Source organism: Chlamydotis macqueenii, chromosome 4 (genome assembly GCF_036417535.1).
Source record: "Chlamydotis macqueenii isolate bChlMac1 chromosome 4, bChlMac1.mat, whole genome shotgun sequence".
Lineage (NCBI taxonomy): Eukaryota > Metazoa > Chordata > Aves > Otidiformes > Otididae > Chlamydotis > Chlamydotis macqueenii.
In genome coordinates, this window is record NC_141559.1 from 762,119 (window position 1) to 779,672 (window position 17,554).

General features: G+C 42.3%; 1 protein-coding gene across 5 annotated transcripts in view; it reads left to right on the plus strand.

The window, feature by feature from the left end:
• PDE5A (phosphodiesterase 5A) overlaps positions 1-17,554 on the plus strand; it is a 119,787-nt gene that overhangs the window by 50,820 nt on the left and 51,413 nt on the right. For 2 of the 5 annotated variants that reach the window (XM_086746511.1, XM_086746513.1), the window contains exons 2-3: positions 3,181-3,534; positions 6,017-6,119. In XM_086746511.1, coding sequence (XP_086602637.1) covers positions 6,037-6,119 — 83 coding nt within the window. In that variant the 5' untranslated portion in view covers positions 3,181-3,534; positions 6,017-6,036. Of the gene's footprint in view, positions 1-3,180; positions 3,535-6,016; positions 6,120-13,774; positions 13,879-14,282; positions 14,812-17,554 lie in introns of those variants that run through there. The other 3 variants (XM_086746510.1, XM_086746514.1, XM_086746515.1) reach the window with 3 other exon arrangements.

The following is a 17,554-nucleotide window of genomic DNA, read 5'->3' on the forward strand; positions in this document are numbered from 1 at the left end:
GATTACCCTGTGGGAGTCGTATGAACTTTCTTTGAAGGCCACATTTTTTTTGCTTCAGAATGGCTCAGGCTGTTCTGAGCTGCAGGTATTTTGAAAACAGAATTAAGTTTCCATACAAGGTTAAAAATATTCACTGAGCCCTCTCTCACACCAGACTGCAGGAGCTGAACGCTACTATGCTATCAATACAGTCAGTATATTTTTCAGGAACAAAATATAAACATTGAGTTAGAACACTTAATATAAGTTTTCTAAGTACTTTTGCTTCCTTTCTTGGTCAGGGTTATGAGCAAGTGCTTGTTTAAATGTGGAGGAAAATGAATAGATTCCCCAAACTTCCCTCCTTTGCCAGCAAATACAGTGCTCACCGTACATTGCATAACGTGCGATGAAAAGGCAAAAATTAGATTCTCTTGTTAAAATACTTGTTGTCTGTCACTAGTTTGTTTATCTCCTTTCCTAAAAAAATGTACTCTTAGGGCCACGTCAGTTTCTACTGACTTTTATAGGGATGGGTTTAGTTCTTAGGAATAAGAAGAAAGGTCTTTGGTCTAAAGAGGGTAAAAGCTGGTGATGTGGAGGTTTAGTCATCCCCAGCAAATGTGTGGTATTGAGAAGGATGCTACCTCAGCCTCACACCTCTGCAAGGCTGCTGAGACGCCCAGCAGCAGCCATGAATGAGAGCAGCAGAGGCTGCAGAGCAGCCAGGCACAGCGAACGAGTTAAACCACAACGAGTAGAACACGCGCTTAAGTAAATAGCATGTACGGGCTGCCTCGAGCTTTCTTCTTTCAATGAAACCTTCTAGTTAGTAGGAAGCAAGCCCACCACCCATCTGGAGGCTGTTTGGCAGAGTGTGAGAAGTGAGGTTTTTTTATTCCATTCACTTTCCAGGAGACCGTGTTAACATAAGAAAGTCGTTACTACTTTCACTATTGGCAAACCTGCAGTGACCGAAGGGAGCCAAGGGATGTGAGCAAGCAGAGGCTGAGCTAGGAGAAGGAAATCGAAGTCACTTTTCAGGCACGCTGAAAGAAAGGCTCTTTGAAGAGCGAGCTCTCTGGATCAGGATCTTGTCCCTAGCAGTGACAGATCGGTGCCTCTCACAAGTACATCAAAGCTCTTATGTACAAATAAAGCAGAAAAGGTTTCTTTCCTTAATTTCTGAGAACTTTCAAGAAGGAATTTTAAAGCAATGCATATACATCATTTCCTACCAGATCCAAAGAGATGGACTTCACAGAGTCTGATAAAGACAACAGTCAGACAAATCTATGTATTAACTTCTGTAATCTATGTACATCCCTTTTCAATTATTTTCTGTCACCTCTGTGTGTCAAACATCTGTGAATGCTTCTGCCAAAACTCTGGAAGCTAGCTGGAGCTACCAGGTGCAAGCGAAAGCGTCTGTGCCGCGGCCAGCCCAGCTGTGTGAAGGACACTGCTCGCCTGCCTGCGGAGCACACGTTGTGCCAGCTGTTTGCCAGGACGATCCGGAAGGGAGATGGATGGGAGGCTCTCCGAGAGAGCCCACGGCACGCTTCAAAAGCGTTTTTTCCATTCACTCGCCTGCTTTTACGCACTGCTCGTATTGCTTCAGTTATTTCACTTCTTTAACCCGATAAACATTAATAGAACAGCAAGTTCTCCCAGCACTGATTTTTTAAAAATAATTTCTTTACGTGGTGAGCTTACAGTCTGCCACTTTGCCAGGGTCAGAGAGCTCAGATTACACAGCCACCTTCCTGCATTGGCACCCAAGGATTTACGTAGAAAGTTTCTATTCTGCTTTGTAGTCAGTGAAAATCAACAAGGCCTACAGCACAACCAGCTTTCTTGTAATGTCCTGTACTGAAGGGAACATCGTGGTTGATTACACAAGTGTTTTTACCTTTAATGGCTTTCTTTAAATTGTTTCATTTCAGTGTGTTGTGCTTAGTTTGCTGACTAATCTGCTAAGGCTGAAGAAAATATCAGTTATATTTTTCTCATTTTTGGAATAAAAACAGATTAACCTGAGCCCAAATTGTCTGCTTTGTCAACAAGAAAGAAAGCAGATATTAAGAAAAGCTTTTCTCATCCTTTTGAAGGCCTTTTCTTCTGTGTTTACAGCTCTTTTTATTTGAGCTTCATCAAGATTTGTGTGGGCAAAGTTGCGTTGGCATAAACAGTATCAGGCCTGTAACAGAGGTTTGCTATCTCTGAATTAAATTCTTGATTAAATAAAAGACATTTTGACAGGCCCAGAGTTGCCTTTTAAAGGTCAAGACATTCAGAGAACAGAAACAACACTATGTAAAAAAAAAAATAGGCCTGCTCCGTGTCCCAAGGACCTTTACCAAGCAGCATGGCTCTGTGAGCGGCACACAGTGAGATCAAAAGGCCAGCGACAAACCAGAACCACCAGTGTGCACGGCCAGATCGTGATGGCTTTCTGTTGCTATTAACTTGCCTTTCTAAACGCTACGAACCAAGAGTTTTCTGAGGGAGATTTGAACAGGAGAGGTGCTTTTGCACTGGGGTGTAAGGTATTTTCAAGCGCCGGTGACGAGAAGAGCGCAAATGAAAAGAAATATGGTGAAATGTGGTGAGAACACTGGAGCTACCAGAAAAGTACTTTACTCTTGACTTGGAAGAGTATTTATAGGCCGATGGGTGATATGCAGAGGGACATTTCTCTGATTACTTCCAAAAAGAAACTAAAAATAGGAGGGCAAATGAAAGTCAGGCTATCTCCACAGTTTTTTTGAAGTAGTGGGTAAGAAATCTTTAAGCTCAACCTTAGCAGAGGCAAAGAAGCAAAAAAGCCGGTAGGGTCCAGGCTGAAGCAAGAGAACCGTGTGTTCTGGGAGCATCAGAATAAATCCAACTGTGGGGTTTTTTATTTGTCTTTGTGACTTAGGAGTTTTTAGCTGAATCATGTAACACCAAAGGCAGCGAAGAACCTGTGCAGGAGAGACTTCACTTTCTAACACCTACTGGGAAGGGTACGGAGCTCCGGCTGAAGCTCCAGCGCTGGCAGGGCTGTAAAACTCTCTGCTGCGTGGGTGCTGTCTTCTCCCGAGATGCTGGGTGACACCCTGACTCTCACTGAGGGCACTAACACCGCGTCTCTGTTCCACGGCGCTCTTATGTTTTGGAGATGTTCATGCTATTTTGTTATCTTTATCTTTCCACCAGATTTGCCTGATGCTGGCTAGTGGATTTGAAGGAACCTGGAGTTAAAGTTAACTGACAGATACTCAAAGACACAGATAAACACATAAACTGAAAGACACTTCACTCTTTTTTTTAATTAACTTGTTGTAAGAGCGTCAGAAATTATTTTATATTATGATTCATGAGCATAGCTCTTCAGAAACAGCAAGAATCCTGGGAGAAAAGAAGAAAAAAGAAAGAAGCTCTGTTTTTGAATGAGGGAGGTTGTTTCAATCTGAAGCTTTCCTGCTGAGATGTGAAGTGACCAAACCGTCCTAATGCTTTGAGCCACTCCGAATGAAAAACAGCCTGAACCCTCCGGGAGCAGCGCCGCAAGTAAGGACTGTTAGCAAAAGAAAACAATAGCACTATGCATGTTTCACCTCAATGCTCAGTGGGGTTGTATCTATGTTAAAATCTACATTCTACAAGTTTTTATGACTGGAAAGCACTTGGGGGAGCTTGCAGCGTTCACTTTCAACTTTACTGACTAGTTTAAGAACAACAGATATTTCTGTATTCTCTTCCCTTCTTAATAAGTATTATAGAATTCCAATTCCTGTTCCTTTTTTTTATATGTATATATTTATATCCTTTTTGTTACACATTTTCCATTCTAAGTAATTCATACTACAGTAAGCAATAGACTTACAGGATTACAGCAATGGCAAAAATTGTTTTTCCTAACAGTAATATTAAACTCCATGCAACAGTTACACTGAACAATAGTCCATATTAAATGAACACCTTCCAACCTCACTAAAAATTCAAAACCATCAAGAAGATTGATTTATTTTTTTTTCCTTTTGCTGGTTTTCCTTCCATACAACTCTCTATTCTCTTATCTCCCCAAACTACTTTTAAGTAGCAGAACAAGGTCGTATTTTTATTCACAGACAGATACAGATCAAGACATTAAGAGTCAGCCAGAAAGGAACTAAAGGAAATAGCTGTCACTTGTCTCCTGTAAACTAACAAAAAGATTTTGCCTAAGACAGAAATGCTGGAAGGATAAATCAATCCATGTCTCAAAGACAGCAGATTGACAGGAGATGTAGATTTATCAAAAGAACTATTCTGGTCAATTATCAGTAATACGCTGGATTTCCTTCAAACTGAAAGAACATACAGTGGCAAATGTTTCCTGATTTATCCTGGATTTTCAGGACTTTAAGAAGAGAGGAAGAAATGTGGTTCAGGTGGGCCTGCAGTAGCCGTTTTCCTGTCAACACAGAACCCAGTCCTGTCAGTACAAATGTAATTCTTATAAAACACAGAAAGTCCCTCTTCTAGATCACTAACAAAGGAAAACAAAATGACTGATAAAGGCCATGTATCACACACAAAAATCCTGTCTTTCAGTCCCTTTTGCACCTCAGTCACTTGGTCTCGTACAGAAAGGAGGGAAATAGCGGGGGGTACTTAGGTGTTTGGTGCAGGAGGAACTGCGAAGCTCAGCTGTTCTCGCAGGCCGGCCCATGCTGTGTCACATTTCATTTCCTCGAGGGTGCTCGTGTTTTTATTTGAGCTGCGAGAACACCACACGAACTTCTGTTTCCGCATAACCGTTTTACTTGGGAAATAAATAAAATTAAGATAAATTCAATAAGCTCAATTTTTTTTTTTTCTTCAAGTTTCTAAAAAGAGACCAGAATCTGCAGCCGGAAAGCAGGAATGTCAGGCACAGCCGGTAGCTCACAAGCAGCTGGAAGGAGTTTTAGGCTCATCAAGAGTCTCCTTAATATTGTTGTTCCAAATTGGAATGGTTTAGAAAAATACTGTGCTTATTTCCGTATCACAGTCCCTGTGTACCTAGCTCTTTCTGGCAGCTTTGTTCTCACACAGTTGGATTCTCCCCAGTCTAAAATCTACACTCAAGGCCTTAAAAGTGGGCTGCCACAACAGCTAACATGCAGGTACTTGCCTCCTTTATTGGATATGAAACTTTTTGCTTTTGAAGGATGAAAGTCACTGTTTACATTTTCATATCCTACCAAAATAAATCTATGCCTAAATTTTTTAAGTGAAAAATCCCAGGTAGCTGGTCACCGATGCTTGACTGTGGCTTCCAGGAGTACTTACATACGGCACTGCTGGCATTCTGAGTCCCCAGGTATCTAACTGACTGCTTGAGGACATGAACAGAACAACCTACATCCATACTGGTGCCCCAATCAGGCACTAAATCTCTGTTAACCCTCCAGAACTGCCTAAACTGCCTATTGCCAAGCTCCCTCAGCGCACTCTGATGAGCTTGGCCCGGCTCAGGGATAAGCCAGATCCCTGTTTTCAGGGCTGATGAGTCTCCTTCACCATGAGCCCACAGGCCAGCAGATCAGGCAGTCACCGGTGAGGTACATGCTGGTTTCAGATGCTCACATGATCCATTTGGGAGAAAAGACACCAAATCAGGTCTGCTACAGCCCGCAACACGCTGTTGATGTAACTCTTTCTGTCTCTCCTAGGACATGGTGTAAGCTGCCAGAAGTAGCTGTGTAACCCCCACAGCTCTAGAAAACACAGATAGATTAAAACTCAACTCCCTCGTGGTTTAGAAGACTAAACGCAATACTAAAACCAAGTGACTCATCTGATGTAATTTTAGCTATAACAAAACCTTTTGCTGTAGCCTGTGTCAAATCACATAATCTTTCCACTTTGTTATAGCCATCTGTAGCATAAGACCAGTGACAACTAGTGCTGACCTCACTGATCTAATGGGGGGACACTGATTAATAGAAAAGCTTTTAAGAGATGCAAGTGGTATTTGGGTTCCAACAAAAATTGGTTTACTTTGTCATTCATATTGGTTTTGCAGCAGCACATGAAGAATTGACTATGTTGAATGCTGCAGAAACACATGGCCATGGACAACCCCTACCTCAGAAACCTAACAGTGTGCAACCTGCCAGTGATGAAATGTAAGTACCAATTTCAGAAACGGAGCACCAAGTGTGAAAAGATGTGTAGCCATGACAATTTGGACCTGGTAGCTCTTGCATCATTCACTATTTTCCTGAGAAATACAGCTTCACTTCTTCAGGAAGGCAGAGTGGGGTTGACCCCAAAACTGATGGGAGAATCTAAAGATCCATTTCACTGATTTGTTCCAATAGTTTTCTTCTTTTATTTACCAGACAGAAACTAGTATTAAAAGGTTTTGAAGGCCTTCAGGTGAGCCAAAGCTTAAAAAAAAGAGATGAGGCAGTATGAACCGCCACTGTGGGCAACACCTCTTCATCAGCTTGTAGCTGATTTGGGATCAGCAATGGTACATTGTGAACAGACTCCTTCAGCCTCCCTTGGCTGAACAAATGTCTACACCACAGATGTCTTGAGGGACAGGCATGAAAACTGAAGGAGAAAATGGAAGGATCCAGAGTATTCCATACCCCCTCCAAAAAAAATCAAATGAGATCCGGCAACAGGCCTGCGCGCATGTAGAACAACCTCTTTTCAATCCGACTGTTCTCATACATTTTGTTCTTGAGTATAATTAAAATGCCACACAAGCCCAGTATATTCAATTAGCAGCACTGCAGTTAGCCTTAGCTACAAACTAATATCTTACACATTTCCCTTGCTTGTTCAGAGCAGTGGTTATACCTTTAGGTTAAAATATCAATGTTAGACATAAGTAATCTCTCTCTTCACCTTGTTTACTATTTATTTTTTTTGTTGATCTTTCACAATCACAGATTAACGCTTTACTTAATTGCCAGAATATGCTAGTGCATCTCTAAAATGCCCTGAAAACAATTTTTATGCCCACTGCATTATACTTCTGTAATATATTCTGTGTTTACCTGTAGGCTCTGTACTGAACTGGGTGCAAGCCGTCATTCCCCTGCTCCTTCCACAAATTAAAAAAAATGTGAATATTTGATGGCGTACCCATCCAAGCAAGAGATACAGTTGTGGTACAGCTTCCAGTACAAAGAAGTCCTGACTCCAGTTGTGGTCTTCAGAAAGTATAGCGATGGTTTTCATTCATAATTATTTTTCCAGAACCAGTGATGCATACAGATGCACACAGAATACCAATGATGTTTGTTCTCAGGAGTAAATCAGAACACAGTTTTACTCCTAATGGGTCAAAAAGAGTTAATTTATTCAGTGAAGTACAGTGCAAGCTGGGTCACAGGAACACTATCTTTCAAAAATTTCTTCCACATAGACCAATAGGAAATGTTCAACAGGTTAATTACTTTGGGGTCTGGACAAGATCAAGTCTTCTATTACTCTAAGTAAATAATGTCAGTGAGAGAATATAATTTTAGATTCATGAAATGCTTAAAAATTTTAATACTAGTCAAATTTATTACTCTATTTCTAGCAGGACTGCACTGTGATACATATTTTCTGGGCACCTTAGGTACAGCTACTCTTCACAGAGTTTGCAGGGCAATGACTAAACAGCAGTTTTACTTGTTATGGTTAGACAGAAAACAATGAAATTAACTGCATGTACACCTTGGTGAATATTATATCCTGGGTTATGAAGATTTCATAGTGATAGTAACAAACAGGACTAGAAAGATTTGTCAGCTCTGTACCATTAAAATATTCCTCATGTGATCCATTGAAGGACAAATTCATATGTTCACTGCTAAGATTCCGAAATATCAGGAAGTAAAATAATACCTGTTTAATGGGCATTAACCCTAAACCTCAGCAAGATTGTTTAAAAAGAACCAAGCTAAGAAAAAACATCTTGAAATTCCACACAAGTTCCCAAAGACAGAGGAGAAGCAAGCATTGTTCTGTTATTTAATAAGGAAACTGCAGATCATTTTGCCTGACATCAATGTCAGGAAAACTGATGGAATGTCTGGTACAGGAAGCAATCAGTGTACAATTAAAGGATGATAGCATAATTAACGCCAGTCAACATAGAAAATTAGTTTTGTCAGGAAAAAAAAAAAACCAACCCTTTCCTATTTTCCCATGAGATTATGAATTAGTTTGATAAAGGAAACTTCTGTAAGATTTCTGTAGGGCTTTGGCTCACAACTTTACAGCAATTTTGGTAAGAATCCAGACAATGTATAGTATCAGTGTGGTCCGTACCAAATGGACCCAAACCATCCTTAATGACCTGAATAAAAATATAAAATTATTGCTAGAAAAAGCTGCAAATTACAAAAAGTTAGAGAGTAAGAAAGAATGGGAAAGGCAGACCATTAATATAGACCAACTAAGATCACTTAGTAAGGTCTGGACTATATTTTAACACAGAGAAGACAAAGTTGCTCATTAAAAGAACACTGGAAAAATTGATCTCACGCCCAAGATGGAAAATGATTTTATGAAAAGCAGTAAATCTGAAAAGAAAGAAAGAGTAATACTAGACCCAAGCAGACACATGTTCTCAGAGCAAAGCGTAGGCAAAAGTTTTTCAGAGAGATCAGTACCGGGAAAATGTGCCGAAAAAACCATCGCCAGAAAACCAAGGGCTTAACTGAGAGAGATGATACTAATAATTTGTGATGACAGGGAGAAACTCCAGTTGTTAGGTTATTATGTGGGAAGTTTAACAAAGAATTATGGTCTACGAATGCAGAAATAGGAGAGTAGATGGCTTTCTAATCTACTGGAAAAAAAAACATAATAGGCTCCGTACATGCTGCTGAAGGCAGATAAATGCAAAGGAAAACCAGCAGAAATGTTCAGCAGCAAGGAAAACTAACTGTGTGAACAGCATTCTCAGGGACGTGTTGGATTTGACTCCCTATATCAAACCAATAGTCTTTCCAAAACCTTGCATTAATGCTGAATTGCTGAGTGAAGTTCCATGGCCTTTTATTAGGAAAACATGAGGAGATCATAAGAGTAACGCATTTCAAACTGCTGTGGATTTACTTCGTGTTTTGCCCCACGAGAGTATTCCCCCCACGTCCCATTTCTGGCATGTTACGCAAATACTCACAGCAGCAAACCTTGGGCTGTACATCCTGCTGCCCGCTGTGCCAACGCTGGTCAGATCCTCACCAGGTTTTGATTTGTATCCTGCTCTCTTCTGCAGAGACAGAATTTATCTGCTGCAAAGCCTGGAGTGAAGCAGCATTGTGTTTAAGAGACATGAAAGAAAGAGAAGAATGGCATAGAGCTGCGCGGCGGTGGGAAAGATGCCTTTAGTTACTGGGCACTGGGGCATTTCTCTGTCACTGTCAGTTGAGAACGCAGAGAGAGACTGAAGCTGTGAACTGACTCAAACTCCAGATTCATTGCCACAGGTGAAAGCTACTGCACTGCTCCAGTGGAGCCAAGAGTCTCCTCCTCACACACGCTTAAGCAGCCCATACAATCCTAAACAGCATGGTCCAAATTGCAAGGATATGTACTTGAAAAACATCTGACTAATCTTTGATTTATATAGTTTATCACTGAGTCTCCTTCTTCCAACAACCACAATGAGAGGAAAAAAGTTCCTTAAAATTTGCCTTCATAATTATCTGCAAGCCTATGTACAAAACCAATACTTCAGTTCAAAATCACAATGACTAGTAAAAGTACTAATAAGAGCAACTGCTAATTGTAAATAACTAACTAGCCAGTAGTTGCCAAAAAGCTCTCTAAAATAAGCTATGTATCACGTCAATAAAAAAAGGAGGGTTTTATGCAGCTAAGAAGGGCACGGAATGAAATCTGGACTACGCAAGTTTCCTACTTATCTAATACCTCCTATTTAAACACTGCCACACTCTATGTACACATTAAAAGAAAGAACAGGTTGATCACAGCTTCAGTTTTCAACGTGTCAGATTGCCAAAACATCCCTTCCGCTTCATTTAGTATTGACATACGCTTAGCTGCATTACTTGATCCTAGCTTGGTGAGACGCTGCAGGAATGATAGAGACAATCTGGGAAAAGTCCAAAGGGAAAAAGAATGATCAGAGCGCTGGAAAACATGATGTTCAAGGAAGAATTGAAAGACATAGCATTACTTAGCCTAAAGGAGAGAAGGTTGAGGGAAAGAGAGAGAGACTTGGTAAGAGTCTTCAAATTTATCCCGAGACTTCCAACAGAAAGTAGAAAACGTTAAAAATTGAGCAAATCGGTCGGCTCACATATTAAATGCTAATATGTTAAATTCTAAATGACATTTTTCAGCAGATAAAGTTAGACAGTATTTTCCAGACAAGCGTCTGCGTATTACAAACAACTTTCAGAAGCTGCTGCTTTCCTGAAGTTAACAATAATTTCGCATGGTGCTTTGATTGACGCAAATGCTCAATCACATTCGAATCAAAATAGGAGGAAGCTACTATTTTACATGGCTTCCTGTAGGACATATGCAACGTTATCCCAGAGGAGAAGGCAGGTTCTGCAACAAGTGAGTGGCTCTGCATAGCAGTGTTTATTTGGGAAGCATTTCCAGTAATTATTTGGAAAGGACTGAGAGAATAAACTGATAAGGCATTCTCATTATTTAGTATTTTCATCACTAAAGGAACAATTAGATTTTAATGAATCGGGTTTTGGTTGCCATTTCACCCCCTTTATGCAGCTTAAATAATGGAAGGGAAATGGAAACTTGCTTTACCAGTATTAGGATTCTTCCACCGCGCGTGTGTGTAAAAGTGCTGGCTAATAAAGAAGTGGAATAGTTTCCTCTACCTTATCATTGGCAATACAGTACAGCCCTAAATTTGTTTTAGGAGCCAAAATGAACCAACTGTTTTCCAGATTTAAGGGATGGTAGAAAGACAGCCAATTCCCACATACAAATGAAAGTCTTCAGACAAAAAGCTTTTCCATCAACCAGTCCTGCTACAGATTGGCCTTCTACTGGAAAAGCATCCTGGCTTCTGCTGTGCCACAAGCAGCTTTTAAACTTGAGCCAGACATATTTATTTGTACGTCATTACTACAAATCCTTTTCAGGTTTACAGCTACTGCACATCAGTTCTGTCATCTGAGTTCGGGAAACAAACTGGAAAGCTGGGCGTGAGCTAAGATACACGGAGCTTTTTCAGAGCACTTTGGAAGCCAAAATTGTGGAAGACTTTTCCACTTTTGCCATTCACATCTTTGTTATGCTTGGCCTTCATCCCCTCCTGTCACCTTAAAAATGAAAACAGCATGTTCAATATTATTCATGGAAATTCATTGGATACGGAGAAAGTATCCTTCCCCCCCCCCCCCCCCAACTGTTCCATTATTATTTCTTTTGGGGAAGATTACACTAGTCTTTGCTTGGGTAGCAATATTTTAGACTGCTCCTTTGCCATTGAATTCGCAGGAAGATAATAATTTGCATTGGCTTTACCGATTCTTATCCGTCAGCTAAACAATGGTGCGGCCGTCAACCCCGAGCAAAGCGCACGGTGCTGCTGCGCTGCCCAGCTTGCCCCTCCTTGGTACAGTCGTACACACACTGGCCCAGCCTGGGCAGCTGCCCACGGCGGAGGCAGCTTCACCCAAGGGTCCCAGTACCTTGTGGCACGAAGTACAGGCATGCTGCATGCTTCTCAGCTCGCCTAGTATTTTAATATTACATGTTTACAGTGTCCAGTACAAGATCTGCTCTTGACTGGGGCTTACTGGATGTACTACAGTAGAAATGCTTGTTTCTGTTCCTGCTACTCCTAATTACATGAAATGAGATGCTATGTATTGCAGCTGACATAATTTCATTGACCATTACCTTGTTACTCTCCTATGAGACAGAGAGAAAATCCTATCTTACTTTTTAAACACCAGTAATTACATTATATATTTGTATTCATCCTTTTGTAAACAAACTCTTTCTGTCTTTTTACAGAAAAGCTATTTCCATGCATTTGGTCATTCTTGTTTTTCCTGTCTCGATCAGCTCTGATAATCCTGCAGTTGCTTTTTCAGATGGGATGAGCAGATCAATATTCCATATGAGACCATTCAGGAAAAGGCACTTTAGATATTTATAAAATCTGCATTTTATAATTGTCTGGTTTATATTTCTGCTATACTTCTTAAGCATTCTAACATAGTGTTATTTTCCAGTAGTTCTATTGCCTAGCTTAGAAACTTTTATTGCCATGTCTAGCCTCAAAACCTTTTGCTTGAAATGAAAAAGTTAATTTAGGAATCTGTGAGTTATATGACAGGCTTATTTTATTTTTTCTAACATGCCACACTTTCTAGGTTTTGACACTAAACATCAACTTCATTTATTGCCATATTGTCTGTTTATTCAGTCTGCTCGGTAATTCTGTATTTCCCTGCTGAAAGATTTCTCTTGCAGTGTGTCTTAACTGCTTTATACTTTATCTCCACATGTGCTCTTTGGTGACCATGCACATTTCTCCTGAGATTCCTCTTATAACAGAGTAATATTCATGTAAAACTTCCCTTTCCGCATGCCTTATGTTACACACAAACTCTTACAGCTGAAAGACACGTGTCCAAGTGACTGTTATGTACAGATGTCACACAAAGACACAGAAGAGAAAACTTTTCCCCCAAGTTCATGGACAGGCTCTTCATCCCTGTGAAGTTCATGCTGCTGCCCCTTTTCAGGCTGCAGAATCCCACCTCTCTGTAAGCCGAGTCTCAATAAGGACTGCAAAAAAAATATTAAGATGTGCCGGGATGTCTGCTCTATCTGAAGGGCGCTGCTTTGCATACACTGAAAGGGGTTGAAGAGTAGCAGAAAACATTTATAAAAGATATTTCTCACTTGATTACACAGGAGAATAATTTTAAAGACCCTGTATATTCCTTTCCCCAGAAACATGCTGCTGTTTGTTACTGGTATCTTACCTACTGCATGTGATGACACAGGAGACCATACATGTGCATCATACTTGGCGCAAGGTCTTTCGTGAATGCAGATTATAAATTATTGTAAATGTGTGCACATGCATAGCTTAGAATGGAACTGCAATACCTGGAAGTGATGCTCAGTATTAACAAAAATTTCCATTCTAGCTGTCTAATATTAGAGAAAGTAGGAGCTGTGGGTCTGGAGCATCTTCAGAGGTAAGCTGTACTTAGGAAATGTCTAAACCGGATCTCAAAGCCTCACTGTAGGGATGAGGGATGGAAAAGCCAGGGCTGTAGTACTCGTATCCAGGCTGGGGTCTATCAAAGATCACATATTGACACCCAGCAGTGCAATACTGCAAAGTGATGTCGATTCTCCGCGTTTTCAAAGCAGGCCGACACAAGCTATGCCTTGAAAAGAAAATAACTGGTCCAACCGCTCCGGGCCAGCCCCGGCAGGGAAGAGCTCACAATCGCTTCCTTCTGCTGGGCATCGCCGGCGCCGGGGGGGCCTGCGGCCGGTGGCCCCCCTCTCGGCGGGGCTGGGGCGGGGCGGGGCCGGGGCGGGGCAGCCCCCCGGGGCGCTGCGGGGAGGTGGAGCCGGTTTGGCGGCTGCGGGACGAGGCGGCGGGGGCCGGAGATGCGCTGAGGTGTCGGACACTGCGTTTCCTGCCCCCGCTCACCTGGGAGCGGGGAGAAGGCGTGGGTGGGGGGGGGTGCGGGTGGGAGCCGGCTTCCCGCCGGGCCCAGGGCAGCGGGAGGTGGCGGGGCGGGGCGGGGCGGGGGGGGGGGATCGCCGAGCAGAGCGGCGGCGGGAGCGGAGCATGGAGCGCAGCTGCCCCCCCCCGCCGGAGCAGGAAGCGGTGGAAGCGTGGCTGGACGATCACGGCGACTTCACCCGCTCGTACTTTGTTAGGAAAGCGACAAGGTAAGCGAGGGCGGGTAGAGCCAGACCCCCTCTTCCCCAGCAAAAGCCGTCTCCAAAGAAAGTAAAAGACAAAAAAGCGACCCCTTCCCGCCCCCCCCCCCCCAACCCTGGAAAGAGCACAAACTGAAAACAACCAGCAGCAGCCGGCGCTTCTCCGCCTCCTTCTCCCGGGCCCGCGGCAGGGAAGCGGCAGCCCGGCAAGGCGAGCCGAACCGTGAAGCTGTCCCAATCCCGGAGCTTCCCCCTCGTGCCCCGACCCCCTCCGTGGTGCCTTTTCGGAGCCCAGAGGAAGGGGAGGCGAGGGTCCGTGCGGCGGGGCGAGCCCCCCCCCGCTACTTCCGAGGGCGCTCTGAAGCGGAGGGGCCGGGTACCCCCGCCCCGCCCGGCAGGGGGCAGCGCAGTGCGGGCGGGCGCGCGGCGGGGTGGGTGCCTGCGGAAGAAGCCTCGGGCGGAGACCTGGAGAGCTCGCCTGGGCTTTTGGGGGTTTTCTTGTTTATTTTTTCTTTTTTTTTTTTTTTTTTTCCCCCCCCCCCCTCTCTCCTGGCTTGACATGCTGCCGTTCGGAGATAAGACGAGGTATTTGCTCACCGGTGTCACACTTCAGCAGCGGGACTCAAAGTTGAAACCGAGTGAATTCGGCTATTTTTAGAAGCGGAGTCAGGTTTCCATGTTGAATATTTTCCGATAAACAAAGCAGTGGGGATGCAGAGCACAGGCGAACTGCAACTCCCACGGTCTATCTTAGTGGAGAGCCCGGGTTAGTAAGTCCAGTGGTTTTCGCCATCTCCGCGGGCTCGCTTCGCTCCTGCTCCTGAGCCGCTTCCACCATCTGCTCACGGCTGCCGATTTCCCTCTTTCCCAGCTCACTTAGCAGGGATGGATGCCTTCTGAATGAGGCTGCTGCTGCTGCTCCTCTCTGCATGGGATGGGGCGGTAAGAAGAGAAATCCCCATTAATAATTGACGTGCAGCAAGCTGGAAAGCTTCAGGGGTCACCTGCCTGCTTGTGACCATCTGTCAGGCAGCCCCCTGGCTTCTGCTGCTTCTTCCTTAGCTTCATTTAACTGAAAAAATATTAAAAATGCCTTTAAAATGTCCTTTAAATGTTTATTTTTTAAAAAGGCTGTGCATAGGTGGAGGATGCGTAGATGGAAGTAGTTAACCTTGATGTTCTAGTGCATGGCGTGTAACGGAGGGGTCGCTTGTTTGCCCTGGGAATAGGGTGTTAGCAGCTTGAGAAAGTAGCGTTTTATTAGTTCAGCCCGTCACGCTCCCTTTGGAAACTGGAAGTAGTATTGAACAAATAGCAATGCTGATTAATAGTAACCGTCCTGTCAGATTTGTTGTCCCTATGGAGAGGTTTGGTTAGTCTTTTATTTTTTTTTTTTTTTTCATGCTGAGACAGAGTTTTGGTGTTTGTGCAGGTCTGAAAGAGGCAGCAGTTCACAAAATAACAATCCAGTCGTGTCTCCATGACGGTGATGCCTCTGCTTGTAGAGAGGGTTTTGCAGAAAAACTGTTGACTTTTGAGTTCTTGCTTGGCAACAGTTCTGGGTTTTGAAGTGATGGAAACATTGCATTTGTCTCAAAACTCTCTTCTCTGCTCTTTTCGCATGGATTTTTTTTTTCTTTTGTCCTTATTGTATAAATAGGAAACTAACACGATAATAAGGAATACGTCTTTTATGTCTAAGTTTGTATTTGAAAAGACAAATGACAAGTTGCTTGACTGTATGTGCGTTTGTTCAAATACTACTCACTAAAACGTTATCCTGTAAAGCTGAGTGGTTTGAAAGAACTGATGTAGGTTGTAAAAACGTTTAATGTTTTACACTGTTGTGTTATTTAGAGCTTGAAAAGAGAAAAAGCCTAAAATTTTAGTTGAGTCTTTGTACAACAGCAATACATTGAACAAAGACAACACTGTTAATGTTTTGTTACTTAGCAGTATATTTACTCTATCAAGTAAAGCAGTGTTCCTTGAACTCGTTTCAGCTGTTTTCTAATCTTAATTTACTGCTTCTCTTTTTTTTTTTTTTTTTTGTTTTGCTTCATGATATACCAAAGTCCTCACAGGTCTTAAAGGCAGTAGACCAAGAAGTTTGTTAATTTGGTATCTTGTGGAGCACAGAGGCATGCTGCCTCCCATTGCGAGGCACGATTGCTAAGGGATAAAGACAGTTTCTGTGTCTGTTTCTCAGATGTTTACACACAGGAATAGGAAAAGATCACCAACTGAACCATTTATTACAGAGCAGTACAAGCCCTTTCCACTGATAGGAATGAGCTTTGAATCAGAACCTAATGTAGCAATTTTATGATAGCTCTTAAATAATTTATATATTTGGTTTTTCTCTGCAATTAATTCATTCCCATAGTGTTTTATAAAGTAGTTCTTTTGGTAATTCCCACCAAAAAAAATGTTTTAATTAGGTGTCTAAATAATACTTATAAAATAAATGCTTTGGGTGGTCTTATGCCTGCAGGTTTGTTTTGTTGCCTTTTTTTTTTTTTTTTTAATTATGAGAGTCACATGATCTCATATAGTCACTGAATAGTTACCTCTTGGTCCATTTTGCACCGGTCAGTTTGATATTAGTATCTGTTTTCATGGTTCAGATAAAAATTACATTTTCTGGCAAGGTGGCACTTTGCAAGAAAACATTTATTTTATTCACAATTAATTTGTATTAACTGTTGTTCATAATGTGACAATTTTTCGAGTCGCTAGGCTCCCCAGTCCATATTCTGGATCCTTGCAGAGAAGAGCTGCAGGTTGCCCACTTAACAAATTTGCACCTGCTTTCCTCCTCTTCCCTAAAATGTGTTGTAGAAGATAAGTATATTCACATGGCTTACACCCTGGTATTTTGATCCTGCAGTGCCTGGAAGTCCATAGTGTCTACAGGTGGGCCACACTGTTGCCATCATCAAGTCTTTGGTGGCTAGGTGGGCTGACACAGGCTGCGACAAAGCTGTGATGACTGCCTTCCACCTGTACAGCCCAAGGCTGCAGTCCTCCAAGCATGTCATCCAGTTGCTCCCTCCTTCGAGTACGTGAATAAACTGTGATCCCGTGAGTGGGAAGCTACAGGATCAGTTATTACTTTATTTTGTACCAGGGAGACAAGTGGTAGAGGGAGATAATATAAATAGCTGTTATCTGTCAAGTGTTGTTACAGCGTGATCAAAGTGCAGAACCACAAAGGGGAAGCGTGTCACCAGCACGCTCAGTGACGACATGGATTTGGTTCACTTAGTGATTGTTTGCTGGTTGACGAACCTGGCTAGAGAGATTGTTACTGCACAGTTATGGGCTCAAGAGTTTCTAAATGCCTAGCTCCTACCAAATTTAAGCCATTTATTTTACTCCTTTTTTCTTTTTTTTTTTTTTTTTCAACTCCTCTTGTTACTTTTCCCTTTCAAAGTTTTGGAATTGCCTGTCGCATTCTGGCTTCCCAGAAAGCAGAAACGTTTGGAAGGAAAATTATTCTTCTTTTAGATTGTGTCTTATGTTTACCCATACTATTGTTAAAGGCTCCTTGTAGCTGCTGCTACAAATACAGTTGTTCTAAGTATGCATTATAAAGGCATGATCTGCAGCCTTTTTTTGTAACAAAAATCTACTGCATTTACGGCTGAATTCGTTACCCTTTTTGTCTTCCTGAAGTTTTATC